Below are 26,761 nucleotides of genomic sequence, written 5' to 3' on the forward strand. Positions count from 1 at the left end.
TTTTAGTTTTTTCTTGTTGTGATCTCATTATTTCCTCTCGAATCCTTATAAATGTTGTGATTTCACATTAAAAGACGTAAAGACCTAAAAAGTCTCAAAAAAGAAGAATTAAAATAGCAATTTATTAAATTGTTTGGAGTAACATTCGAAACTTTATGAAAATTAGAAGAATAACATCGAGTTTTCACCAAGATACATTACAATAAACAGTGTTTCCTAATCTCTTTTAAAATATTATAAAGAATAAAAAAATATTGTAAAGATGGATGCAGGAAAGAGGGAAAGATAAAGGATTGGGACAGAATTTATCAACAAAGGAAGCGTTGGGACAATTCTGCATGAATGAAGAAACAGAATCAAGACATAATCCAGGGAACAAGAGCTACCTAAATTAAATTTGATGATGGATAATTAGATATACGGGTGGTTTCTATTTCTTGTCATGTTCATAGAAATAGAATTTTTTTGAATGATCAGCTATGCAGTAATCACAACTGACTCTAGGATTTACGAGGAAAGATTTTGGATGCAACGAACATAAGTAGCCTAGATGAGTAACATTGTTTTGTTAGAAGTTGGAAACTTATAGCACCTTTAATCATGTTTGAACTGCTTCTGCACCTTTAGATATGGTTGAGTAGTCTAACATGGATTATTCGTAAGCTTAATGTTTTTTATGGTATACTTTTCCTGGTTGCTTATTTGATACAAGTTTCTTTTTTATGTGATTGGTGGATGGGTTCCAGCAGAGTGTTAAAGTTTTGCAGGCAAAATCTATCTATTGTGCCCTTGATATTTTTCAGTAGCCACCTCATACTGAAAGAGAACCATTAATGCTGGCTGTCGAACTTTAAACTCTCCTTTTCTTCACAAAGTTTGATCTGAAGGTTTTGGGTTTGAAAGAATTTTTTATTTCACAGATTCCACACTTGAGACCTGCTGAATACAAGAGGGTCTAGATTGTCCAGGAACCACAGGACTGTGAATCGTGTCTATGGTGGTGTGTTGTCGGGAGGTGCTGTTAAAGAGAGGTACAGTGTCTTGATTGTGGTTGTTTTTTGTTTTGTTTGAGGTGGGAAAACATGTTAATTTGTTTTGCTGTGTTCATTTGTAGGATTATTCGAGCCTTCCTGGTGGAGGAGCAAAATGATTGTGAAGAAGGTCTTGAAGATTCAAAAGGCGAAGGAAAAACAAGCCTCAAAGAGCTAAAAGAGAGGTTGGTAAAATGAAGTCTTCCAATCGATATGATTGCTTGAGCGAAATTCAACTGATTAATCCAATGAGATATCGAATTGCTTTTGAATATTTTGATTTCAGCTTGTTAGATATAATTTCGGTACCCTGTTTCATGACAAATACAAATGAATACCTCTGCCTTTTAACATTCTAGTGTTATCCACTGAAGTGTTCAATACCACCTGATCTTTCTCAGGTTGGGATCTCTAACTGCTTCCAATCTGCATGATTTTTCTTCTTCTTTTTATAAGAACCTGCTGCCATATCCAGTTGTGCAGTGGTTTGCCTGTAGTTTGTTGCACATCAATTGGCTCGTCTCTGCTGCTTTGTTTGTCGATGTGGTTCTGTAGTTTCTCTAGCTCGATTATGCCCGAGATCTTTCAGGTGCTTAGGATTTATTGCTTGCATTCCAGCGTCCCATAATCGATTTTGAATATCAACAGGTGGCCTTGTGTTTACAATGTCTAAGATTTGATGTTTCAGTGTTTAGAATGAAATTATAGGCCCATTAGTGTCTTGCGACCTGGAAGTTAGTTCTGAGTCCTTTCTGGAAAATCTTGTCGAAGGCACTATTGCGTATATATACTGAATTCCATGGTTTTTCTCCTCCCATTTTCTGGTGGCCGGAAAGAAATCGAAAAGGCCTTTTTGCTTAGAATAGCTGCTATCAAATTCAACAAACTTTCTGCGGTATATCAAAGTTGCAAAAGGGCAGGCAGGACGTGAGCTGTAAAATATCCTAGCAGGCAGCGAGGTAAACATTTAGAATCTAGTGCTAGCTCTCTCAAAAGAAGATTAAAATATTAAAAGGTGTAAATAAAAGTGTTTAAAATAATAATTTTCTCCATTTAATAAAAGATTCTAAATATAAAATAAAGATTGCTCAATAATAATAATAAAATATTTTTTTTATAGAAATTGTGTCGCGTTCAAGCTTGAGGACCCTGGGTGCACACTCCGGCTCATTAGTTTCTGGGCTCGGGCTCTATCTCATGCTCTACACCTGTGGTAATAGGCTTTGCCTAGTATGTTGAGCTTTTGTGCCTGGGTTGTTAGTATAAATTCCTTGACCCATCTTCTACTACAATCCTCCGAATCATCTTGTGGCCTCAACAATTTTGCCCATTGCTCATGCTTCTGCTGTCGTTGTGCAAACCACGTCTGTGGTGCTTGGATTCAGGAACACTTTATAACTGGTGGAAGAGCAAGAAAGAGGACATTTATGAAAGTTCCCCCATAAAAGGAAGAAAAAAAAACAACAGAAAAGGTAGATACTGCTGATTGGATTACAGTTGCAACTTGCTGATAAATGTAAAGTTATATTTATTGAAATTTAATTCATGTATTAATTATTTTTTAATTTTTAATTTTTAAAATATATTTTAATTAAGTTATACTTAATTAAATTATCATGGTTTAATTTATAACTAATAGTTCTTAATCTGTATAACCCATTAAATTTCTAATATATTGGTTCAGATATAAATTATAATTATAATTAAATAATTTAATTTATTATTAATTAAATAATTAATAAATTTATATTTAAAGACCATACACATCATTTAGTAACATTTTATGATTCTCCAAATATTAGAAAAGTCATTAGTTTTTTAACTTAACCTTTCAGTGATTAGTTTCTCAGTGTAATTAATATCATTTCATCAATAATATTTTGATTTAATATTGAAACATGAAGTATGTCTCCCATATTAAATCATGTTTGCTCTCTATATAAATGTCAAGTATTTAAGAGAGTATCAACTATGAACATTTTAGAAACAATGTTTTGATGCAATAGAAATCTCATAATTATAACACCTTTATAATTTTATTTGTAAAGTATTTTTATCTAGACTTTATCTTTACTCTAAATTTATTGATTTAATATTATATAAATATTAAAAACAAATTAAGTATTTATTAATAATAAATATATATTTACATAAATTTAATAATAAGTTAAATCCTTTTCTTGTCTGAAAAAGTTTAATAAGCTCTTTGTAGCTTTTGCTCCATACCACTTTTTCAATGTAATAAACATCTTTACATCTACCAGGTCTCGGTCTACTCTTGATCTACCTTCTAGATTAAATGTATGTTTAGCAGTATGGTAGCGATTACTTTTCATGTTGAAATATATGCTAATAATTTTTTTATTTTAAAAAAATTATTTTTAATATCAGCACATCAAAACAATCTAAAATATACAAATTATATTAAATTTTAAAAAAAAAATTAAATATTTTTAAAACTTCACATTCCCAAACAGTTCCTAACAAGATCTTGCTAGGCTAAATTCCTAGTTAGTTTTTTTAAACGTTACTTAGCCTAAATCACTTGAGTTTCAAATTAACTGAACCGAATTTTAAAACTACGAGTGTGACACAGTGCAGAGAGGGCATGTGGTAAATATTTATCCGTCGTTTTTGCATGATGTCAATAATTAACGTAAACTAGAAGGAAGTTTGACGGAGAAATCACATAAAAAAGAGTTTTTGATTAGAGGTGCCTTGTTAAAAACAAGAGTGAGCGGCCCATATTGAGAAACTTTCAGGAGAATAGGAACCAAATGGTACGATTAATCAAGTTGTTGAGTGTTGAAGTCCTTTGGTGGTAAGAACCATGTTTAAGGCGCTTCCTTTGGTCTTAAAATTCTCTGATTATTAACTTCTGGAAGCATAAATAATAAAGAATTGAAAAGGAAGAGAAGGGAAGAGAAGAGCATGGAGTGGACTGGTAGTTTTGGCTAACCATAAACCTCCCCAAATATTCAAACACCAAACCCCTAACAACATATCTTACAAAATTCAAAACTCAGATTTTAGCATTTGGGCTCTCAAGATTTGGAAGACTTACCAGGTAAAGCTAAAATACACTCTCTTTGGTAATCTAAGACTTATTTTAAGTCTTTATTTTCAACTATTTGGTTGCTTATAAAAGCTCTAATAGCATCGATTTACCTAAGTGCTTCAAAATGAGAGTGATTGTCTAATTCTGAACAATATTGCTATGAACGTTTGATGTAAAAATTTTGGGGTTTAATTCTTTTAGCATTCACAACTGTAGTTTAGCTTTAATCTTTGTTCTGTTGTGTTTTTGGATCAATCAGTGTTATTGAATTAGAGTTGCGATTGAAGTTTAATTTTGATGTTTTGTATTCTCAGAGAGCTTGAAGCATGATTTTGGGACATACTGATGGTTTATCAGAACTTGGGTCATCAAGAGATCCCCTAATTGCCTATCCTGAATCAGAGTTGAATGTTGAGGATGACGAAGAACAGATATTGTATGCAGCTTCCTTTGAAGAACTTGCGAAAAATCATGTTAAATATGACACCATTATATGGATTTCTATATCTTTGTTGCTGGTTTTAGCTTGGGGGATTGGCATCATTATGTTGCTCTGTTTTCCCATTAGAAGATACATGCTTCAAAAGGATATTTCCTCGCGCAAACTGTATGTTACCGCTAATGAGATAGTTTACAAGGTACTCATATGTGTAGTGTGTTTTTTTTTTTCTCTGGATAATTACAAGGGAGAATTGGCAGCATAGATGCAATTCTTACATTCAGTATTATTTTTATTGTGTGAAGTTTTCAAGGCCTTCGATACTCTTTTGGCGTGTTTCAACAATCGAGAAGTGCATTCCTCTTTCCTTGGTGATTGATATCATTATTGAGCAAGGTATTGATGCAATATCAAGAGATTTTTGTTGTGACAGATTTCCATTGCTCTTTTCTTGTTCGCTCTTCCATTTGCTAGATAAACTTTATAATTTGTGTGTTACATGTATTGTATGATAGTTTAGGCTAGATGTATGTATGTCTTTCTCTCCAAATCCCTTGCCCAAGGATATGGCCTAAAGAGAAGAATAGGCTATGCAGTTTTTTTTTCCTGCCAGGCTACATGATTGTAAATGCTATTTTCCTGTTGGTTGGACAGCTGCTATGCTTTTTTTTATTTACTTTTTTTGGTTACTCCTAAGTATTCTTGTCAAAAGTTTGGCTAGCTAATCATTGAATGCACTGCAAATGTGCGTATTTTTTTGTCTTTTTGGATGGCTCGTGAATTGTATATGCTTCTTCTTCAGTGAAAGATGAGTGATTTAATCAATTTTCTTTGTATGCGAACCATGTCCTCTTGAATGAACGCTTCATAAAGACTGGTGAGATTAATATGTTCTGATTCTTCATAGGTTGCTTGCAGTCCCTTTATGGAATCCATACATTTAGAGTTGAAAGCATTGTGCGTGGAAAAGCCACACCTGTAGATGAACTCCAGGTTCAAGGTGTTGCTGACCCTGGAGTTTTGAGGAAGGTATTGCAAACTTGATTGGTTACTTTGTTGTCTTATTTCACTGTGAATGTTCTTGTTTTTGAAACAAGATGAGCAGGATACAAATTGGCTATAACAATGCATTTCTTGCAGGTGATAATAACAGAAGCTTCAAAGAATGTACAGGATTTCGGGAAAGGTTGGAATCCTACTCTTCCTATTGAAGAGGAAGGCCTGTCCAGAGTGGGATCATTGAACGAGGGACCAGCTGTCTTTAAATCACCATCCAAAAGCTGGAAGGTAATTTAAACTTCAAACTTTTTCTGTGTATTCTTTAGAAGTTGTTTCCAATTCTTTATTTATGAATGCCAACACATCCTTTTCCTCCCATTGAAATATCCTTACTCTAACTACTTAAATCTCACTGTAGTAACACAGTTGAGGTTTTTATGCCTAGTTCTAGCTGAATTATTCAATTTGTAACAGCCTGAACTATTATGGATTAAGTTCTTATTTTAGCTACCTTATTGTGGAGAATGAACCTTGGATGCTGTGGTTCTTATGATACACCTTAAGGTGCGAGTCGATTTGGTGCAGCGCAAGTTCTATTCTCCTTTGAAACCAAGGGGTACCTTAAACTGATTCTGCTTACAAGACATTGTGGTTCCGTGACTTCTACTTCCCTTGCAAAAGTGGAGTCCATTTCATTAGTATATGTTTTCTAAACTCTCAGGAGGATGGATGGTGGGTGCGGATGTGTTGCTGCATTCATCAAATTGACTTTCCTGAAACTAAGAGATGCCGCCTGTGCTTTGCAGATGACAGGTTCACCACGCTATGCTTCATCAGAGCATAGGGGTTCACCACGCTATGCTTCATCTGAGCATAGAGGATCTCCACGCTACCCTTCAATGGAGCATAAAGGTTTAATACAAGGGGAAATGCTGCTAAGTAAACTTGGAGAAGTCTGTGAATCAGTAAAGGTAAGGAACTTTATCTGGTCTTGGCAAATGCAAATAAAGAAAAGAGTTTCCGGTTTTCTGAAAATGTTTTTCATGTGTTCATCCTTGAATGAAGTGGTAAGCATTCCGCGAAACACTTGCTTGCTTCCTGGGAACATTCAAGTCAAATGATTTTTTGAGCTGTCCATCCTTACAAGCATAACTTTCAAGTAACCTAGCACATCATGCTTTTCGTTTCACCTTAGTTTCCTGACAAGCCGACAATAGTTGCTTCTGCTTGTATTCTCATTTGTTTTTTCCAGTGTCCCTCATTTCTCTCTTTTTTTGTCATACCAGAAAATGGAGTCTCTTATTGAGAAGTCCCAGACTTCAACAGAAAGCAGATGAAGTGGAGCAAGGCTCTTTTGGACTGGATCATCAAGGCACAAGCGTATTATACAGAACTGCTTGACTAACCACCCTCCCAGCAAAGATAAGGGTGGAAATTTTTTATTGCAAACCTCGCGGTCGACTCATTCGCGGCGCGTTTTGTTTAAATTCAGCTGGGATTTTTTTTTTATAAATTGTTGACCTCTGTGGCAATTGTTCAAAGGATTTTTATCGAGACTGATTAGCATGATGATTAGTAGTCCAACTTTCCTGGTAGGAAAACATCTCTGAAGTCTGACATGTGAATTCATTCATGACTCATCACAGCAACAGATAACTTGAGTTTAACATTCCATTTCTAATCTAATAATGATTTAAAAAAAAACCTTAATTCTTGAGGCTCAAATTGGAGATCAGAAATTGGGTAAAAATTATCGGTCACGGTTAAATCAGAAACACGGACCAAAAGTTTATCTCATCATATCTCCCAGTAAATCGCATTGAGATTAAGAAAATATCCACATTACTAAACATAAAATTAATAAGAAAAGGTAGGGCAAATGGAATCATCAGAGACTTAAATACAAGTAATCACGAAATTAATCGATCATTTTGTTGCAGTTTTTTTCTTCATCCCATGATTTCATTTTGTCCCTCTAGTTTTAAAAAACAGATCAATTTCCCAGAAACAAAACCTGATGAATTTCTACCTAAAAAGCAAGCAACGTAAAATCAGAGAAAAAGAGAAACACGAGCGAAAAGACACGCCGATAAATAGAGAGAAGGTTGAGGGAGCTTGGTGAGGGAAGGAAAGAAAGGGCCGAGGACTGACGGAAGCGAACGAGTGTGGATTATATTTATATTGTAGGAGGCTAGGGGTGGAGAAACCCTAATTCAATGCGCTCCAGTTTTGCAACTTGTTGGCGTTTAGTTGAACCGTTCGATTTTCCTGTAAAATATTCACATCGACTGTCCTTCTTTTTCTCATTTCTTTCCTTGTGTTTTTCTCCGTATTTACCTATACATAAAAACTTGTTAATTTTTGTATTTAAATTTTTTTTTTATTTAATTCAAAAAAATTTATTGTTAGTATTTTTAAATCATTTTAATATAATAATATCAAAAATAATTTATTTTAAAATTAAAAAAAATATTATTTTAATACATTTAAAAAAAAAAACTTTAAAAAGTAATAATTATTACACTCACAAAAAACCTCTAAAACTAGTGGACTACCCATACTTTGCATGCATGTTTTTTTCAAATAGAAACAAGCCTGATTTTTTTTTTCATGTGTCTAATTAATTATTTTTATTGTTTAATTAAAAAATAAGTAAATAAAGAGGAGTTTTCAGTGATCCAAGCACTATTTATTGAAATTCAAATAATGTTTTTTTTTTAATTTTTTTAATCAACACTTTTTTAATTTTATCTTTTAATATTAGATTTGTTTTTCATTGAGTTATTTCACTTTTATCATATAGATTATGAGTTTGACATCTTAACCTAGTTGACTTGTATTTTTTATTCCCTTAATTATTTTTTTCTCAGTTTCATCCTTTAATATTGAGTTGATTGAGAATTAAGTTTCATAATTTTTATTTTCATATTTTTTTCTTTTTATTAGGTTATTTTGGTCTCATGACCCGAAAATAATATTTAATGGATTAACCTGGGTTGACTAAAGTTGTTTTTTGTGTCATTTTTTTAAATTTAATTGTTTTTCTAATTTTATCATTCACTATTAGATCGATTGAGAATTGATTTTTATAATTCACTTTGATTTATTTTCTATAAATATATCTTAGTCATATAATGAAGGTCACAAGTTTTGACATTTTAATCCCCGGTTAAATCGGGTTATTTTTTTATTTTATTTATAATAGGTTATCTTAGTCTCATGACCTGAGTCATAGGTCCTTCAACATTAAATTTAATTTTTATTAGGTTGTACTTGTCTCGTAACTCATGTCACGTGTTTAGCGAGTTAACCTAATTGACTTAGTTTAAAAAAAAATTGAAATTTTCTCCAGTTTTATCATATATTGTGTTTAATTGGGAATTAAGCTTCGTAATTTGTTTCGATTTACTTTTTATTAGGTTATCCTAGCCTCGTGATCTGAAAATAGTGCTTAACGAACTAACTCAACTTATTTTTTATATTATTTTTTAAATTAAAGTTTTTACAAATTACATTGTTCAATATTGAGTCTGACAAGTCAATTGAGAATTAATCTTCATAATTTGTTTTAATTTGTTCTCTATGAGGTTATTTCAGTCTCACTATCAGAGTCACAGATTTGACAGGTTAAATCGGGTTAAATCAAGTCTTTTTTTATAAGGTTATCTTAGTTTTATGACTCAGGTCATGATTTTGGTAGATTGACTCAAGTTATTTTTATGTTTTTTTAGGTGATTTTTTAAAATTTCATCATTTAATACCAGGTTGATTGGAAATTAAAAGTCGTAATTTGTTTTGATTTTATTTTTATGAGGTTATGATTATCTCGGTCTTATGACCCAGGCTGTAAGCCTAACAAATTAACTCGGGCTGCTTTTTTAGATCATTTTTAATTGATCAATTTCATCCTTCAAAATTAATTTGATTGAGAATTAGACTTCATAATTTGTTTTAATTTGCTTTCTATATGATTATCATAGTCTCATAACATGAGTTGTTGATTTGACATGTTCACCGGGTTGACTTAAACCAATTCAATATGTTGTTATTTTACTATTAAAAAAATGTCACCTTGAAATTTTTTAAGTCAAATTATGGTTTTATGGATTATCCAGGTTGTTTTTGGACTTGCAAAGTTATCCGAGTCATATTGGACCAATCTTCACATAATTTAAATTTTTTCTCCACTAAAAAACATATTATCAATGTTTAAACTTTTTTTTATGTTAAATAAATTTGACATGAACCGCTCATAATAGTTGTTATTGATCTAGTCTTTACAATTTTCATAAAGGGATGAATTGTAATTGTATGCTCCTAGGAATATTACAAATAAAACTAAAATGTATTAGTGTTTTATTGTACATAATACAGTTTATAGTAAAATGATTGATAACTCCCTTAAAAAAACTTAATAGTTGAATAAACACTCAGGAGTAATTTTGTATTTTTATTTATTTATTGCATGATATAATTACTCCTATGTCCTTAAAAAAAACACGTTGAAGGGCTTTTTTTAAAATTGTTTTTTTTATATATAGTCTAATTACTCCATAACCCATTAAATCAATTTTTTTATATATATAATTATCGTGCGGGTCAAGACTGTTATAGTCTTTTTATAAATAAAAAAAAGTGATTAATTTATACAAAACACGCGCTACCAAGTGGTAGACACCAACACCTCCCAATGACTGTCAATCGCCTTCAATAACAGCGTCCAAAGCGGCGCCACCATTTACACGGCTGGAAACATCGCGCCCATTACTCCACACACATCCGAAAAGACCCCGACTGCATCTATATCGAAACCGAAGCTAAGGATGTCTCCTCAACTTAACTACTTGAGGCCACCTTCTGGGGGTTGGGGTAAAAGGTCGATAGTTGTTGAGGTTGAAAGACATTCAAGCTGTAAACTCAATTCATTTTTCTCAGATTGTACGAAAAATGCAGTGTATAAATAAATGTACGGTGAATTTCCATCTCTTCGCTGCTTTGGTCAATGGCCAAAAAGAACATACAAGTAAAATTACGAAAACAGATATTTCTTCGACTAAACTATGGAACTTGGGGGCTCTGCATTTCGTCAATATTTGTCTTCTGTTCTTGGCTATTGAGCCTTTCAACCACAGATTTTCCTGTCTTGAAGAGAATACCAGCCAAATGAAACGTGGCAGTCTCGAATCTAGCAACGCAATCGGATACTGAGTTCTCGTTTGTTTGTTTTTTTTTTTTTAAATAAATTATGGAAAAATAAATTCTGAGAAAATAAATTATTTTTTGATGTTTTGTAGTGTAATAAAAAATAAATAGGAGAATATTTTCCAGTATTTGGTTATATCATGAAAAATAAGCTGAAAAATAACTTATTAGTGTTTTATTTTTCTCAAGTTTATTAAAATAATGAGGAACATATCTTATAAATTAAAAAGTTGAATGAAAATGAAATTGAAAAAAATATAATTTCATAAATTATCTCAAATAAAATAAATAATAATCAAAATAATAGAGATCAAATTTAAAAAATAAAAAAATAAAAGATGAAGAAATAAAATAATAATAATTAACCTTTCATAAATTATTTCAAATAAAATAACTAATAATCAAAAGAATAAGGATTAAATTTGATAGATAAAAAATTTCAATAAAAAAATGATAAGGAAAAAACAAATAACAATTATAAAAATGAGGACAAAGTTAATATAAAAATTAAATTTTAAGAGATGAAATTGAAAAATAAATATTCAAAACAAAATATATATAGCAATCAAAAGTTTCAGGATTAAATTTGATATAGTCAGCAAATAATATGATATTTTTAAATTTTTCATAATTTCTTTTGAGTGTTTTCCGTCTAAATTTTTCAGGAAAATACTTTTCTGAAAATCAAGCCAAATTTTTCTTTAACTGGAAAGTATTTTTTTGTTGATCAACTTTTTTAAAAATAAATAAATATATAAAAGTTTTAAAATAGTTTTTTAAAAATTACTTTTTAAAAACAAACATTGCATGAGAGGAGACGTGCTTGCAAAAATTAATTTGTTGTGATTTTTATTTTTAAAAAACCCAGAAAGATTTAAAAAGGACTTTAATTTCAGAAATGAAAACTGCAAACATAATACATATAATGGAAAGGAGGCGTCTGTGCTAAAATCGGAGCAGAAGTACCATTACTTTTTCGACCCCATTTTACCTCGTCACGTCTGTAAAGACAAAAATACCCTCCTCCATTCCAAGACATCAAGACCAAGCACACGCACGCCGTACGCCTACTCCACAGCCCACACTTGGTTGGAAAGACCCCAACAGATTGAACATCTTCATTTCCAACTCTATCCGATTGATTGGTTATTCACCCGTCATCATCGTCTCTCAGGTAAACTCAACTTTCTAATATCAGGGTTTTAACATTCGATCGAAGATGGGAGGAGCAGCAGACCATGGACACGGAGCAGAGGGGGCCCACGGTGACTTTAGGGCGAAGGTTTGGAGCATGAGTGGAGGTCCGTACTGCAGGCCTAAGCACTGGCGCCGTAACACCGCCATCGCCATGTTCGGCGTCTTTCTCATCTGCATTCCCATCGCCATGAAATCCGCCGAGCTTGAGGTAATTTTATATTCTTAAATGTTTTTCTTTCTGTTTGTTTGGTTGCCGAGAAACTGTAGGAATGATAAGGTGCTTGAATTCTAGATCATAGATCCTTAAAACAGTGCAGGGGACGGCGATTTAGTTAGAGAGGTGTAGCGTAGGACTTTGGAAGGAATTGGATTCTGGATTCAAAATTGTTGATTGGAGTGTCTGGTTTTAGTGAACCCTAAGTTGAATTACTTTGGTCTAGTTAATTAAGTTCTAATTAAGTTCTTTTAATCTTTTGATTTTCAGTATTTTCTCAGTTCATACCAATACTAATGCTTAGTAAATTATCTACATCCAATATTACTTATCATTGGGTTTATTTAAATTCAAATTCCCAATCAGTGTTAAATAATGATGTCTTTCACTTGAAAGGATCAGCTATAATTGGGATAATTGACATTTTTCCTCTTCTTGTTGTTCTTCTTCTTTTTGCCAGGATCCCTTATAGTTTTATTATTATACATTTTCTATGCAGTTTATATGACCTGTGGCAATTCTGATAGTTTCTGTACACGGGCGGATACCTCTTGGTGCCTGCATTAATTGTTTCTTTAACACTTTTACTCATAAAAAAGGTACCAACAAGTCTGTATCTAATCAATGATTAGCTATATCAATAATGGGCTTAACGGTGGTTTATTACTAATGTAGTGGAGTCCTTGAATTTTTTTGAGATCAGTATTTCAAATATGTTCATATGCTGTGTAAGTCTATGAAAATGTAGTTCCTTTTGTTTCTGTGTGCGGGCCATGTCTTGTGGGGGACTACATTAGTTGTTTCTTTTATGCATATTGGAAAGGATTAGCTATATTGATGGGTAATCTTATATTCCTGTTTCCAACATGTTTCTTGGTTCCTGCCGTCACCAGCAATGCCACTGTAACTCATTCATTTTAGCTCCTTGTTCTGCTAATCATCCTCACAAGTCCTCCAGCAACTGCCACTGTAACTCAATTTGTTGCTCCATTTTCTATTATCCTTGAACAGTTGCACATGTTACAAAATGTTGTTGCTCAAACTTCCAGTGGCCCTTCTTGCTAATGACAGAGGTTCAACATCTCGCTAGTTCCTAACATTACTAGCGTAGATGATCATTTCAGCTTTCTCAAGCCAAATGTTTTTCTTCTTGATTTTTTGGTGACCAGGACGTTATTGTCCAAATCATATTTCAGATCACACAAACACTGTTCTAACAAAGGAATGTATACATTTCTTTTATATCAAAGGAAAATATTTTTTATGATTGAAGTCTTATTACTTGGGACTCTGGTGGAGTTGAGTGTTTGGTAAAATCTCTGCTAAGCCGTTCTGTTTGTCTCATGCTTTTCCTTTTTAAAACCCAGGTGTTTAACTTTTCAAGTGATCAAATTTTGGCTGTCTCATTGTTCCTAATTTAATAATCACTACGTCCAGTTCTATTTTCTGTGTTGCTCTTTTTACATTTAGAAATAGCCTATAGATTCCTAAGCTATTTTTCGAACTATGTACTTTTTTTATCAATCTTAGCGAGTGCAGTATCCCCTCCCTGGGGTATCTTTTTGAATGGGAGGCCCTGAGACATGCTGTGTGAATTGATTGAATATTGATCCATTCTTGGAATGCCGTGACTCATGAGATAGTACAGAGGTTGCTGTATATGCTGATATGGAATGGGAGGCCATTCCGGGGTGTCTCCTGAGAGACTGCAACATGACTGTTATGGAGATCTCTCCCTATCAAATGGACATGATGCTGATTATTTTTTTTGCATTTCCTTCTTTGGTCTCATATTGTACTCGCGTCATTTAGTAATTATATGTTAATGGATGAGTATGATATAGACATTATATGCCTAGCTTTTCTAGCATCAGTCCGATTCTCCATTAGTAACTTAGCAGAGTAGGGAGTTAAGAAGAGACGTTGCAAGCACTTGCTTGTCTAATTTATGTTTGGTTTTGAATTCATAATTTGGTTTCGCTTAAATGCCTAAAATGATAATTTTACTGCAGCAACGGCCACATCATCCTGTTCGCCCAATTCCATCACAACTCTGGTGCAAGAACTTTGGGACTAAAGATTACAATGACGTGCAGTAATTTTGGAGCTTCTATTGCTGGAAGTTTCTGCCTGGCAAAGTGCCTGCTGTATCTTTTTGGTTGCAGGTTTGAGAAAATTGAGACTTGTTCTGGTAATATTGGAATACGATTTTAAATCGTACAATTTAAGGAGTGGATTGTCATCCTTGGTGATATTGTTAATAAATTGTCGTCTGTCTTTTGCCATCAAGAAAATGTTGAAACTGCTGCTTGAGATTTCAATTTTGATGCTATTTTCCTTTCCTTTTCATCCGAGTCTAATGACATATGACGCAGGAAGAGAACTAAAATAAAAGCAGAAAAGCTTAGAATTAGAAGAAAGGGGTCGAAGGAGGAGAAATGGGGGTTGGAAAACTAAAAGACGTTAATATTTTTATCAATTCATTATACTATGATCATAATGTTAAAAATTACAAATAAATAGTAAAACTCTAATCATAATTAAATTTCGCTAAAACCCACCAAGTAATAAAAGTCCAACAAAAGAATATTAACTAAATTTCAATAATAAAACTAAAAAAATTCGTGCTTGAAAGAGTACATGGTTGTGTTAATTACGATTCTTGGTGGCCTCTCTTGGGGTTAAAGAAACTCTATCCTATCTATCAAGTGTAGTTTAAGGCTGCTTTGATAATATTCTCGAATATCATGATCAAGTTATTGTTGTTGAGATGTTTTTCACGCAATTATACAATTTGAATTTGATCACGTAGCTCATGAACCAGGATTTACTGAATGAAAACTTCATTATCCTAGTAAAACTTTATTATCCTAGTGAAAAAAACTTTTGGATTCAAAATAGCATTAATATATTTATTTTATGTAATGATAAGGATAATGAGACATGAGTTTCAAAAGAATCATCATGGATATGTTTTTGTATTCTATATATAACAAAGTTTTTCATATTAAAAATAGAGTTAATATCAAAATTTGATGGAAATTTAATGATATAATTAGATGGTTTAATCATTTGAAACAATTTGAATGGTTTAATATCATTTTTTTGCTATTTTTTATTGGTTTATGAAGGACATCATTAATGTATAATCTGTATTTTAAAATAATTTTTAATAGTGCATCATTATATTTATATAAATCAACTTGAAATTTACATTGTTCATTACTTGCTCGAATTTATTTTATGATTTCAACATGCAAATTATAAATTATTATACATGCAAAATACTTAGCTACTCAAATATCATAGCGTCAAAAGATATGAGAAGATCTATATGTTTCTTTAGTTTTATAACTATGAATACTATATAATTGAAATAAATACTATTTGAAACATATATGTGGGGTGGGGTGGGGTGGGGTGGGGTGGGGTGGGGGACTAAATTAAAATTATCTTAATCTTTTGTGTTGAGGTTAATGTGTTAAAGAGTTCAACATGATACTTAAATTTATTAAGTTTTGGATGTCAAGCTTAGAAAATAAAGAATTTGAAAGCTTAGAAAGATAATATATAGAAACTTTTTTAACATTTCATTTGCCACTTCAAACGATTTTACTAGAGAGTTTTCTAAAAATTTTTTTACAATTAAAGCGAACACATTATATTCTTCAATAATCTTATTTTTAAATTCGTTTGGAATTATTATGTTAAGATTTTTTTCTTACAAAGTATTTTCATCTAACTCACTAAAATTCTCAAGATTAGTTTTATATATTTGGTTGTTATAATTTTTTCTCTTTACCTATATTCTTGTTTTCTTGGATGACTACATTTGACGAAAATATAAATAAAATCTTGATATTTAACACATTGAATCTTTGAACTCATCCAAGATATTTTACTAATAATCTATTTGTCCTCATCTTCTTTATAAATTGGACACAAAGAATTATTATTTTTGAATTAAAACCTAACAGAGATACTACAAGGAATGTTTATTTACTCTCATAACTCACTCATAATTATGCACAAAGGTATAAGCTTGGTCAAAAATGAAAATAGATAGGATTACAAACTCTCTTCAAATATCATGTTTCAACCCTTTACGAAATCTAAGTAAGAGTTGTGGCCTGGTTCTCTCTACTGACACATCAAATTGTGCTATATATTTGCTATTAGACTTGTATATTTGCCTGACATTGTTGGATGGTGATTAGCTTGATTTGTGGATGTGGCTGCGGCGATAAAAGAGATTGAGTCGAGCTATTGGTGTATCTCTGGTATATGGTTGTCTCTAGCATGGTGGTTGTCTGTTGATGGGTGTACTATTGGTGGCTGGTGTGCCGGGGGAGAAGGTGAATAGTGAAGAAGAGAAAGAACGGACTTGAAGAAATAGACAAAAAAATAAGGGTTGAAAAACTAAAAGTGCTTGTATGTGTACAATCTCCGAACTAAAGAGTTATTATTTGAGCCATCTTTTTGTCATCTTTGTTTGTACACATACGAAATCTATGCCACGAGTCCCCCATTAACATGACTTCAAATTTCCAAGGTTTGACACTGACAAAGCAAGAATTTGCAGTAACGAGAGAATGGTGGGAAAAAAACTGATTGACTTGTGTCTTTGTGTGAGAAAGCTTGTTAGATAGTGAAGTTGCCGGATCACGGCAGAACCCTTCTAGGTACCGTGGGGCAGACTCTGAAGCAGCAGGGGTTCCAAGCGACCCCAGTAAAGTGGCATGGAGTCCTCATTTTCGAGTATAGTTTTGAAATCTAGATCGGCCTGTCGGGTTAACTTGGAATTTGACTAATCCAGAACTGGAACCGGATTGAATTTAAAAAAAATAAAAAAAGTAAAAAATCCGACTGACCAGGTAGGTTGATCCGGTAACTCGGTTAAAAATCCAGTTCCAACCTGTTGACTAGTTATTTTTTTAACAAAAATAACATCGTTTTAATTTTTAAAAAATTAAAGTTGACTCGACTAACTTGAATAGAACCCATAATCTAGGTTTTAGATCAGGTTGAACACCGGGCTGGATTTAAAAACCTTGTTTTCAAGCGCAGGTCACCTTCTTCTTGTGTCGCCCACAAATGAAAATGTGGAAAAAGAGATGAGAAAGACCTTTCCATGTAATAAAGGGAAAGCATCAGAAAAACAAGGACAAATGAGCAAACGACATCAGTTCGCCGCAACTGGAATAAAAAAAGACCAAAAAGGTGTGTTTTCAGTCTTCTAGACAATGGAATAGGCATCGCATTTCAGATGGAAATATGGAATCGATACCATTCGATTGGTTAGAATTTACAAGCTCTGGCCAGGATTGTAAGCACTGCTCAAGATTATTGGTATCAAGTTCTCTCTGGGCTTACAAGCACTGCTCAAGATTATGAAAAAGGTGAATTATTTAGCATCATGTTCTCTTAGAGTTTATACTTTAGGAAGTATCTATCACTGCTAGCCATCCATCCATCCATATGACCCTTCAGTTGATCTGTCCAAGATGAATTCGTGATATTCTCCTTTGATGCATGCACGAAGCGAATAAGAGAAGCTTTTTGCTGTGGCCATTCTCCTTTGAGCTGCAGACTTTAAATTCTTCACTGTTACTTGCAACTTTGGAAACCAATTTGCAATGTATTTATGGAACAAGATGAATTAGAGCAAAACCAGCATGCTGTATATGACCAAAACTGTCCCCATGCTTGAAATAATTCCAGCTGCGTCGCATAGAGGGTAGAAGAAGTGTGAAAGGAAAAGAAAATATGCGGAGAAAAGTCAAGTGAGGGGTCATGGAAGATGACATATTCTTATTCTCCTCGGAACAAAATCTATAATTTGATGGTTTCTTGATATGTATAATGAGGTGTATAAAGTCGTGGTATATTTAAAAATATATTAAAACATTTTTTTTATTTTTAAAAATAACTTTTAACATTAATACAGAAACAAAAAAAATTTAAATAAAAAATAAAAATATTTTAAATGTTTTTAAACACATTTTTATAATCTAAAAATTTAAGCTGAAGTAAGGTTGCAGGATATAATTTATATTATTATTTAATATATTTTTCTAAGTGAATTTTTTGAGGGTAAAATATATATGAGCTAATATTATTTTATGTTTAATTTTTATTATATAAATAAAAATAATAAAATTTAATTTCTTAATTATTAAAGTTTTAATATCATGTGAGGTGAAGTGAAATTTTTTAATATATTATATTATTTTTTAATAAAATTGTTAAATATAAATATATATATAAAAAAACATCACATCATCCCTGTTCCACTTTTTTTACACGGGATCCACACGATGAAACCTACCCAGGCACACCCAGGCTCTCTTTTTTTAACTTTATGCTTGATTTTATTCTTCCAACATCATGAACATCTTCCCTGGAGGAACTTTGGATTTTCAACACTGCCGTGATCAGAATGAAGGACTTGAATTCTAAACTGCTCTGGTCCACCCTTTGTCCTGATGTTGATTCATGAACAAGGATCGGCATTTTATTTGATTGGATAGAAGAGAAAGATCAACGGAATAAACCAAAATCAATGCTCGCACCACAGAAAGCAGTAGACGACCTCCTCTCCCTCCTCTTATGCTCGGAGTTTTTTTTTTTAATCCGCCTAAATCGTTCTATCTAGAAGAGTCGTAGGTTCTTCGTCTCCCTTATTTTACCTGTATTTATTTAATTGAGTGCTTTTTTAGTATTGTGTTTCCAGTCTGTTTCCGTCTTTAAAGTATATTTGTTTAAAAAGGAATATTATAAAATTATATTGATATATTTTTAAATAAAAGATAATAAAAAAACTATTTATCATAATACCAAATAATTGAAACTTTATTCACCATTCTTCTCATTCCACCCTTTCTTTTCTCATGTTGAGTTTGTCAGCTATCTCCTATTGATCCCTCAACCCTGGCACGAATGAGTTTGAAAACAAAGGGAGTGTTGGTTTTTAAGGCTGAAATTGCTTTTTGCTTGTAAAAAATATTAAATTAATATTTTTTAAATATTATTTGATATGTTAATATTAAAATAAAAAATAAAAAATATTATTTTAATATATTTTATATTAAAATAATATTATTGAACCACGTTACTAAACACATATTAAATAACTTTTTAATACAACCCTTTAAATGTTAAGATAAACTAATAATGGTAATATTGTTTTGTAAATAAATATGATTGAGACCTAACACCCAATTTATGGTGCTAAAGTAATGTTTTTTTGAAGTGTTTTTTATTTAAAAATATATTAAAAAAATATATTTTTTATTTTTTAAAATTTATTTTTAAACTATCTAAAAATTTTAAAAATAATATAAAATAAAAAATTAAAATTAAAATTAACAAAATAATTAGGCAACTGCTGCGCCTAAGTATCCGTTGATACCGTGATAGTCCACCTAAAACTGTTCGCAAATACCTTACAACTAAAATATAAAAAGAAAAACAATCTTCCAATCAAGCATGAAACAAAAATACCGCTGTCAAAACCCGAATAACTAGATCGACGTGGCAGCAATTGACAGGAGACTCCTCGGCTAAAGGGACCCCATAACCGACCTGATTCAATTTCAACCCGCCCTCGAGCTATTTTCGGGCATCTTAGCCTACTTTTCCTTTAAAAGTAACAGCTCCAACAATTTCTATTTCATCCTCTGATAAAAATAAAAATAAAAATAAAGTGAGAGAAAGTGATTTCATTTTAATATTTTTATTAACACACTATAAATTGACCTCAAGCAGTGAGCTTAGTTGAACTGTCATCATTACTGGTCTGTATTTAACATGCTTCGAAGCCTTCTGTAGATTTTTTTGATTCAGCTAACAAGGTCTGGTTGGTTCTAGATTTGTTTGTGTCTGAGGAAAAAATAATGTGGAGATTAGCGCGATGTGCGTCGTCGAATTTGAGCAGATCGTTGCGAAGGCGGTTTTTCTCCACGGCGGCGATTCCAGCTCCTTGTATTATTCATAAACGTGGCACTGATATTCTCCATGATCCATGGTTCAATAAGGTTAACAGTTCTTTATCTCTCTCTCGCTCTTTTAGTTTTTGTAACTGTATTTTCAAGATAGCTGTTTCTGTTATTCTGTAACTTCTTGATTGTCTTTGCAAGAAAAGAAGCTGTAGGATTCGTTAGTTCCTCGTGAATTGCAAGATTCTGATTTTGTTGAAATGTACTATATTGTGATGCATTTTGAGTTTTTTGATTAGGTTTTCTGCATAGAGTGAATTTATTTGCTCTGAAATCTTGCAATTTCTTTGTTTTTTTGCACATCTTGAGTTGGACTTTTTACGTAACTACAAGTCTTCGAAATCCTTGGCTTTTATATTTTCTTAACCCTCAAAATAATAATTGCTGCTCAAAACTGAATTTTTTTTTTGATTTTTCATGGTTTCTATTTTAATTTAAGAGCAGGATACAGGATTTCCTTTGACTGAAAGAGATCGACTAGGGCTGCGTGGCCTGCTTCCACCTCGTGTTATATCCTTCGAGCAGCAATATGATCGTTTTAGTAAGTTTAATTCCGACCTCCTTGAAGTTGTCAGTTTCTGCTTTTTGCTCAAGTAACATAAAGCCAAGCTAACATGCTTGTGGAATTGAAAATATAGAACGAGTTGAAAAAATAAAAACTTGATGAGTGCAATAATTAGTTAATCCTTAATAAAATTGCCTCTGAGATCTCATAATTCTGGAATTAAGTAGGCAGTTAATTAGTTAGGTTGTCAAAATACAAGGTACAGTAACTTTTGCAAAACATGTTTATTGGAATTATTTGATGTCTCGTCTTTATAAATGCCTATGGTCTTATCTCTTCATATTCCATTTCTTTGATAGAAATTGGAATTTTGAGGGAAGCTTTCTCTGTCTTCTTTATCATGTAGTTTTCCTGCACTGCCTCTTTTAAGTGAATGGTCTCTCTGTTGGTGCTTTAACTAACATTAATAAGCTTTGGTTGTTAGTGGAATCTTATAGGTCCCTTGAGAAGAACACCCAGGGCCAACCATACAGTGTTGTATCTTTAGCAAAATGGAGGATTTTGAATCGACTGCATGACAGGAATGAGACATTATACTACCGAGTAAGTTCCGTTGCAAATTTCATCTTTAATATGTTAAAATACGGTTAAAATTTAAGTTGCTTTAATTGAACTTTTATGTCTTCTCCTCGCCAGGTCCTCATTGATAACATTAAAGATTTTGCTCCAATTATATACACTCCAACAGTAGGGTTAGTATGTCAGAATTACTCAGGATTATTTAGACGCCCACGTGGAATGTATTTTAGTGCAAAGGATAAGGGAGAGATGATGTCAATGATCTATAACTGGCCTGCTCAACAGGTATTGTGTGAATCTTGTACGAGTGTGGCGGATATGACAACATTTTCCTTTTGCCTCTCTTCCTTATTGGAGCTTTGTTGTTGACAAAGTAATGAAGATTGTGTTTTATTCTATTCATGATACTGCGTGTTTAAATTGCTTTTTGTGTGGTGCAGGTAGACATGATAGTGCTTACTGATGGCAGCCGTATTCTTGGCCTAGGTGATCTTGGAGTTCAAGGAATAGGAATACCCATTGGAAAACTAGATATGTATGTTGCTGCTGCTGGTATCAATCCACAGAGAGTATGTACTCTTTTTCTCCCTGCTGGTTTCTGTGTGTGCTTTTAGCTCTGTTTAAATATTTAGAGACGGAATTTTGCTACCGTGCTTGTTTTTTGTCTAAATGTACAAAAATATATAATGAATGGCTTGGCAGTGCTTGCTTGAAGATCTGGAGTTTCTGAAACTTTGGAAATTAAATTTAGTTCTACCCATTCTCATATGTTATTGGTTTTGTTACTAATTCTATTACCTCTTGTATCACTGAACCCATGCTCATGGCTAACAGATACTCCCAGTTATGTTAGATGTTGGTACTAACAATCAAAAGCTGCTTGAAGACCCTCTTTGTGAGTAGAACATACGTGTTTAGACCATTCTGTTTCATTTGGATCTTAGCAATTTCTTCTTGTTGCAGAGAATGAATGAATTGTATAAAGTGCTTTTGAAACTGCTCTTTGTAAGAGAAGACCTTATGACTTTCATTTTCACAGATTTAGGACTTAGACAACCTAGGCTGGAAGGAGAAGAGTATCTATCAATTGTTGATGAATTCATGGAAGCTGTTCATACTCGCTGGCCCAAAGCCATTGTACAGGTATTGCCTTTACTAAGATTGTCATATTTTTTCCTTTTCAATTATGGTAGTCTCACTCATGCCATTAACTTGATGATTGGGAAAATCTGCCAGTTTGAAGACTTTCAGATGAAGTGGGCGTTTGAAACACTGCAAAGATATCGTAAGAGGTTTTGCATGTTTAATGATGACATACAGGTGAGTACTGGAGTATATAATCTATTGCCGAGTGCTATACACTATCATGGATGATCTGCAATTAATGCAATTGTGCCTGCTTTGGGCCTTACAGGGAACTGCTGGTGTTGCACTTGCGGGGTTACTGGGAACAGTGAGAGCCCAAGGCCTACCATTATCTGACTTTGTTAACCAAAAGATAGTCGTGGTGGGTGCTGGGAGGTAATTCCAGAAAATCATTTTGATATTTTAAATTAATAGGCTTTCTCATCTTTTTATCCCTCCCCCCCCCCCCCCCCCCCACAAAAAAGAAAAAGAAAAAAAGTTAATGCATTTGCAAATGATTTTTCCATGCTTTCATGTGCTTATCCTTTGTATTATTTTTCCTTTTCTTTTTTTCCTGCTTACAGCGCAGGGCTTGGTGTCCTAAACATGGCAATACAGGCTCTTTCAAGAATGTCTGGGAACAATGAAACAGCTGCAAAGAATAAATGTTATCTACTTGATAAAGATGTAAAATGCTACACTTTTCTCTTCGACCACAGCATTTTGTGATATCAATTTTCTATGTTTTTCTGACATGCCAGCAAGTTCTTATCCTTGATAAAATGGATCAGTGATCTGATGGATTTATGAGAATCTATTTTACCAAGTGGTTCAATTATTTTGTGCTAATGATCAGCATAATATTAATGGGGTTGTTTTTTAAGAGCTAGTGGTCAGATTAAGAAAATGTTATTAAGATCAAAGGGTATTTATCGGCATGTGATTGAAATATCATCTGCATGATTGGGATCATTCACAGAATTATGTTTGAGAAAGAGACTTGTCTCGCATGCAGGGCCTCATTACAAAAGAGAGGAAAAATATTGATCCAGCTGCAGCACCATTTGCTAAAGACTTGAAAGATGTTGAAGGGCTTAGGGAGGGAGCTAGTCCAGTTGAAGTGGTAAAATCTCCATGAACTCAAGGCAGATGTTTTATGATCCGTGAAAAGAAGCATTTACTTTTTACCTGTTCAACCTTAGAATTATATTTCTTTGTAAGAGTTATAGTTGCTGACAGCTAAATTTTGTTCAGGTTAAAAAGCTGAAGCCCCATGTGCTTCTTGGTTTGTCTGGGGTTGGTGGGATCTTTAATGAAGAGGTAAAGTCTTTGGCTCTTTGTTGTCTTTCATAGTTCCTTATAATTAGTTGTTACTGACTTTTGGTGCACTATTACGTTCCTTACTGGTGGGAGTTCTACTGCATTTATGCCATTACCTTTTCAACTGTGTTCAGACATAATGATTTCAACCTGAAATAAAGTAGAGTACTGAATGAATAATATTTCATTCCCATATTCTTTAAACAAGAACTCTGAACTACCTGCAAATATGGCCTTTACAAGGATTGTAGTAAGTTAGTTTCCATATAGTCCCCCAAGTATAATTCTGTGAAATGTTGCTGTCAAATAGTATTACGTTCATAGTTACCCTTCCATCAATCTTACTATTGATTGCAATTTGAATCAGGTGCTCAAGGCCATGCGAGAATCAGATTCAACTAAACCTGCTATTTTTGCTATGTCAAACCCCACAATGAATGGTATGTTGTGGCAATTTCCTCAAACTTCCAGAGTTTATGATGGCTGTTAGATTTTTTCTGTTTATACCCTGTCTGTTTTTCGGTGGAACAGCTGAATGCACTGCTGCTGATGCTTTCAAGTATGCTGGACCAAATATAATTTTTGGAAGTGGAAGCCCATTTGAAGATGTTGATCTAGGTACGTGACTTTCATATTTATGTTTTTTGTTTCAAAGTCTTTTGACAGAATACAAAATGATCTAGAAGAGTTTGTCCTGTTACTGCATATAATAATACATTTAATGGTTGTTTTTATTGCCTTCAACAACCTCATACATGTTTGCAGGAAATGGAAAAGTAGGACATGTAAATCAAGCAAATAATATGTACCTGTTTCCTGGGTTCGTGTGTCTCTGTTGTTTTACACTTTGAATTTTTTCCAACCAGGCGTAAATGATGAAGTTTATGTATAATTTTGTTTCCCATTTCAGGATTGGTTTGGGAACTCTTCTCTCAGGTGCGCACATTATAACTGATGGAATGTTGCAAGCAGCTGCTGAATGGTATAGACATAATTTGCTCACTTGCCTCCGTTCTCTTACCTAAAACTGTTTTGATTTATTTGAATGAACTATAGTTGATGCTGTAGAAAGCTCATAAATGTTTTCAATGATAGCAGTAGTTTACTCACTCTGATGCAAACTGACACATTGTCCTGAAAATTATCAATAATGAGCTGGCTACCGAATTTTGGGTGATATTAGGTGTTACCATGTGTCTTATATTTTTGGATTGATAGATCTGTAAGTTGGTTATGAATTTTGCGGTTGACAGTTGTCACATCCTTTTGCATTAGGATATTTATGCCTTGATAGTTTTGTTAAGCTGTTCAATAAGATTCATGCCCTCCTAAATGGCTTGCAGAATTATTTATTTATTTTATGTTCTTAGACATCCACTATTGGTGAACAAATTACCTTCATGAAAACGAAACATAATGCATGCCTTTCAAAGGTCTGCAAGTATCTTTAATATTTAGTTGATATTTTTTAAATGTTTCTGATGATATCACTTGGCTTGAAGTTTGATTTCCCTGTAAATTGCTGACACGAGTTAATTTGTACAGCCTCGCTTCATACATGACGGATGAAGAAATCCAAAACGGCATATTGTATCCATCTATTGATAGGTAATGTTTCCAGTTGTAGGTGGTTACAATTTCTTTTCTCCCTTTGGGAAGTAGGGGATTTCGTACCTGCATTTTGCTATTTGAAATATTCAGTGTTGCATGACTAATCTGCATTCTTATAGCATTGATATAATTTTCAGACAGTACAATTGGTTGATGAACCTGCTTCTGGCCACACACATTATCTGTCTGCAAACTATACCACTATCTTCATTTTGTTTCATTTTATGCCAAAAATGTCATATTCTACTTGCATATCACTGCAATTTGAGCAGCCAATCATTCCTTGATGGAAGCAGATTATCATTTTCTTAAAGATCATGATTTAGAAAAACATCATGTAATTAGACTTAGAAGGTAGATTGGCAAATGGATATTAAAATTTATATTGTAAATAAAGTGTAACGTATTTGTGGTTGATACCCGCTGCTGTCTTGCCTTGCTGGTTAGTTGTCATCGCCACAAGAAGAGGCACATTCCACTCTACTTTATTTTGGAGGCTCATTGTTGACTGATGCCACTTTGTTTATTTATGCAGTATTCGACATATTACAGTAGAGGTAGGAGCTGCTGTTCTGCGAGCGGCCGTTGAAGAAGACCTGGCAGAAGGACATGGTGAGGCAGGCCCCCGGGAGCTCAAGCACATGTCAAAAGTAAGTAGTTATTGTAAATGCAATACTGATGATGAAAATGCGTCCAATAAAACACATTCTATTTTGATTGGAGCAATACAGTTAAAGGAACCTATATTAACTTGAGAAGTGTTAATAAATAGAGCAAGGAATATATGCAAAAATAAATTTCTTTTTCTTTGTTGATTGAATAAATAAACACATAATAGAATCATATATGTATGTTTTCTTTATCAAAGTAATTGGGTATTTGCACTGTATGGAGCAAGGAAATTACCATCTAGTCGTTACATATCTCACATGCATATGCATCAGCTCAACCAGCCTTTGCTTGTGTAACAACTATAAGAATTATCTAGTCGTTTATTTTATGGTGTGAATGTCTTAAAAATGTCTACTTATTTTTTTCTGTGATTTTGGGTGCAGGCGGAGACAGTAGCATATGTGTCACGGAATATGTGGTTCCCTGTTTACAGCCCTCTTGTTCATGAGAAATAGGGCTCGAGTGACCTTTCCTAATATTTTCCATTGGGGCCATTTTTCTTCAAACTAGGTCAGATCCTGTAGCCCAACCATTATATTTTATTTCTGTTTTGTTTTCCCAAACTCATAATTTGCCAACTTCAGAAATAGAAGGGCAAGTAATGGAAGCAGGAATTTAATATTCTGGCTCATCCACTTGAGTTCGTTCTGATTTGTTATATGTAACGGATTAGTTTATGTATACTATTGAATTCATTTTCTGGAGGCAGTGTCACAATTAGTCATTTTTCGTTTTGAGATCGTGCCTGCCAGGTTTCATACAGAGAAAAATATCGTGTTTTTGGTTAATTGCACTTAAAATTACCGGTCCAT

General features: G+C 33.1%; 3 protein-coding genes and 2 non-coding genes across 6 annotated transcripts; 3 read left to right on the forward strand and 2 right to left on the reverse strand.

Annotated features, from left to right (window-relative positions):
- Window positions 1–3,755: 3,755 nt before the first annotated feature.
- Window positions 3,756–7,111, forward strand: LOC133691319 (uncharacterized). Its single transcript, XM_062111776.1, has 7 exons — window positions 3,756–4,098; window positions 4,404–4,727; window positions 4,834–4,924; window positions 5,436–5,557; window positions 5,669–5,815; window positions 6,334–6,498; window positions 6,814–7,111. Exons 2-7 carry the CDS (start codon window positions 4,416–4,418, stop codon window positions 6,862–6,864), a joined length of 888 nt encoding a protein of 295 aa, XP_061967760.1. The 5' UTR covers window positions 3,756–4,098; window positions 4,404–4,415; the 3' UTR covers window positions 6,865–7,111.
- A 144-nt stretch (window positions 7,112–7,255) lies between these two features.
- LOC133693054 (small nucleolar RNA SNORD18) lies at window positions 7,256–7,333 on the reverse strand. The gene has a single exon (XR_009842066.1). It is a non-coding gene; the product is annotated as a small nucleolar RNA SNORD18 (small nucleolar RNA).
- Window positions 7,334–7,410: 77 nt separating this feature from the next.
- On the reverse strand, window positions 7,411–7,490 carry LOC133693035 (small nucleolar RNA Z199). Its single transcript, XR_009842048.1, has one exon. It is a non-coding gene; the product is annotated as a small nucleolar RNA Z199 (small nucleolar RNA).
- Window positions 7,491–11,701: 4,211 nt separating this feature from the next.
- On the forward strand, window positions 11,702–14,461 carry LOC133691094 (uncharacterized). Its single transcript, XM_062111430.1, has 2 exons — window positions 11,702–12,134; window positions 14,153–14,461. The coding sequence occupies exons 1-2, from the start codon at window positions 11,949–11,951 to the stop codon at window positions 14,237–14,239; spliced, it is 273 nt and encodes a 90-aa protein (XP_061967414.1). The 5' UTR covers window positions 11,702–11,948; the 3' UTR covers window positions 14,240–14,461.
- A 5,346-nt stretch (window positions 14,462–19,807) lies between these two features.
- LOC133690714 (NAD-dependent malic enzyme 59 kDa isoform, mitochondrial-like) lies at window positions 19,808–26,686 on the forward strand. Of its 2 annotated transcripts, XM_062110979.1 has the most exons (19): window positions 19,810–20,176; window positions 20,582–20,678; window positions 21,127–21,245; window positions 21,339–21,506; window positions 21,662–21,790; window positions 22,056–22,116; window positions 22,261–22,364; window positions 22,458–22,541; window positions 22,636–22,742; window positions 22,931–23,033; window positions 23,362–23,469; window positions 23,601–23,666; window positions 24,034–24,106; window positions 24,198–24,284; window positions 24,432–24,486; window positions 24,577–24,648; window positions 25,212–25,274; window positions 25,813–25,927; window positions 26,333–26,686. In XM_062110979.1, the coding sequence occupies exons 1-19, from the start codon at window positions 20,036–20,038 to the stop codon at window positions 26,402–26,404; spliced, it is 1,824 nt and encodes a 607-aa protein (XP_061966963.1). In that variant the 5' UTR covers window positions 19,810–20,035; the 3' UTR covers window positions 26,405–26,686. The 2 variants fall into 2 exon arrangements, 1 of the variants encoding a protein (XP_061966963.1); XR_009841493.1 differs by lacking the exons at window positions 24,432–24,486; window positions 26,333–26,686 and having other exon boundaries at window positions 19,808–20,176; window positions 25,813–25,889.
- The last annotated feature ends 75 nt before the right edge of the window (window positions 26,687–26,761 follow it).

This window comes from Populus nigra, chromosome 4 (genome assembly GCF_951802175.1).
Source record: "Populus nigra chromosome 4, ddPopNigr1.1, whole genome shotgun sequence".
NCBI classification, from domain to species: domain Eukaryota; kingdom Viridiplantae; phylum Streptophyta; class Magnoliopsida; order Malpighiales; family Salicaceae; genus Populus; species Populus nigra.

What these genes read in the sequence shown, in the direction of transcription:
- LOC133691319 (XM_062111776.1), top strand. Translation starts at nt 4,416, where the DNA reads ATGATTTTGGGACATACTGATGGTTTATCAGAACTTGGGTCATCAAGA. An exon ending in CTAATGAGATAGTTTACAAG is followed by an intron (nt 4,728 to 4,833) that starts GTACTCATATGT and finishes TATTGTGTGAAG; the next exon opens with TTTTCAAGGCCTTCGATACT. An exon ending in CACCATCCAAAAGCTGGAAG is followed by an intron (nt 5,816 to 6,333) that starts GTAATTTAAACT and finishes TGTGCTTTGCAG; the next exon opens with ATGACAGGTTCACCACGCTA.
- LOC133691094 (XM_062111430.1), top strand. Translation starts at nt 11,949, where the DNA reads ATGGGAGGAGCAGCAGACCATGGACACGGAGCAGAGGGGGCCCACGGT. An exon ending in TGAAATCCGCCGAGCTTGAG is followed by an intron (nt 12,135 to 14,152) that starts GTAATTTTATAT and finishes ATTTTACTGCAG; the next exon opens with CAACGGCCACATCATCCTGT.
- LOC133690714 (XM_062110979.1), top strand. Translation starts at nt 20,036, where the DNA reads ATGTGGAGATTAGCGCGATGTGCGTCGTCGAATTTGAGCAGATCGTTG. An exon ending in GCTGCTTGAAGACCCTCTTT is followed by an intron (nt 22,117 to 22,260) that starts GTGAGTAGAACA and finishes TCATTTTCACAG; the next exon opens with ATTTAGGACTTAGACAACCT. An exon ending in TGTTTAATGATGACATACAG is followed by an intron (nt 22,542 to 22,635) that starts GTGAGTACTGGA and finishes TGGGCCTTACAG; the next exon opens with GGAACTGCTGGTGTTGCACT.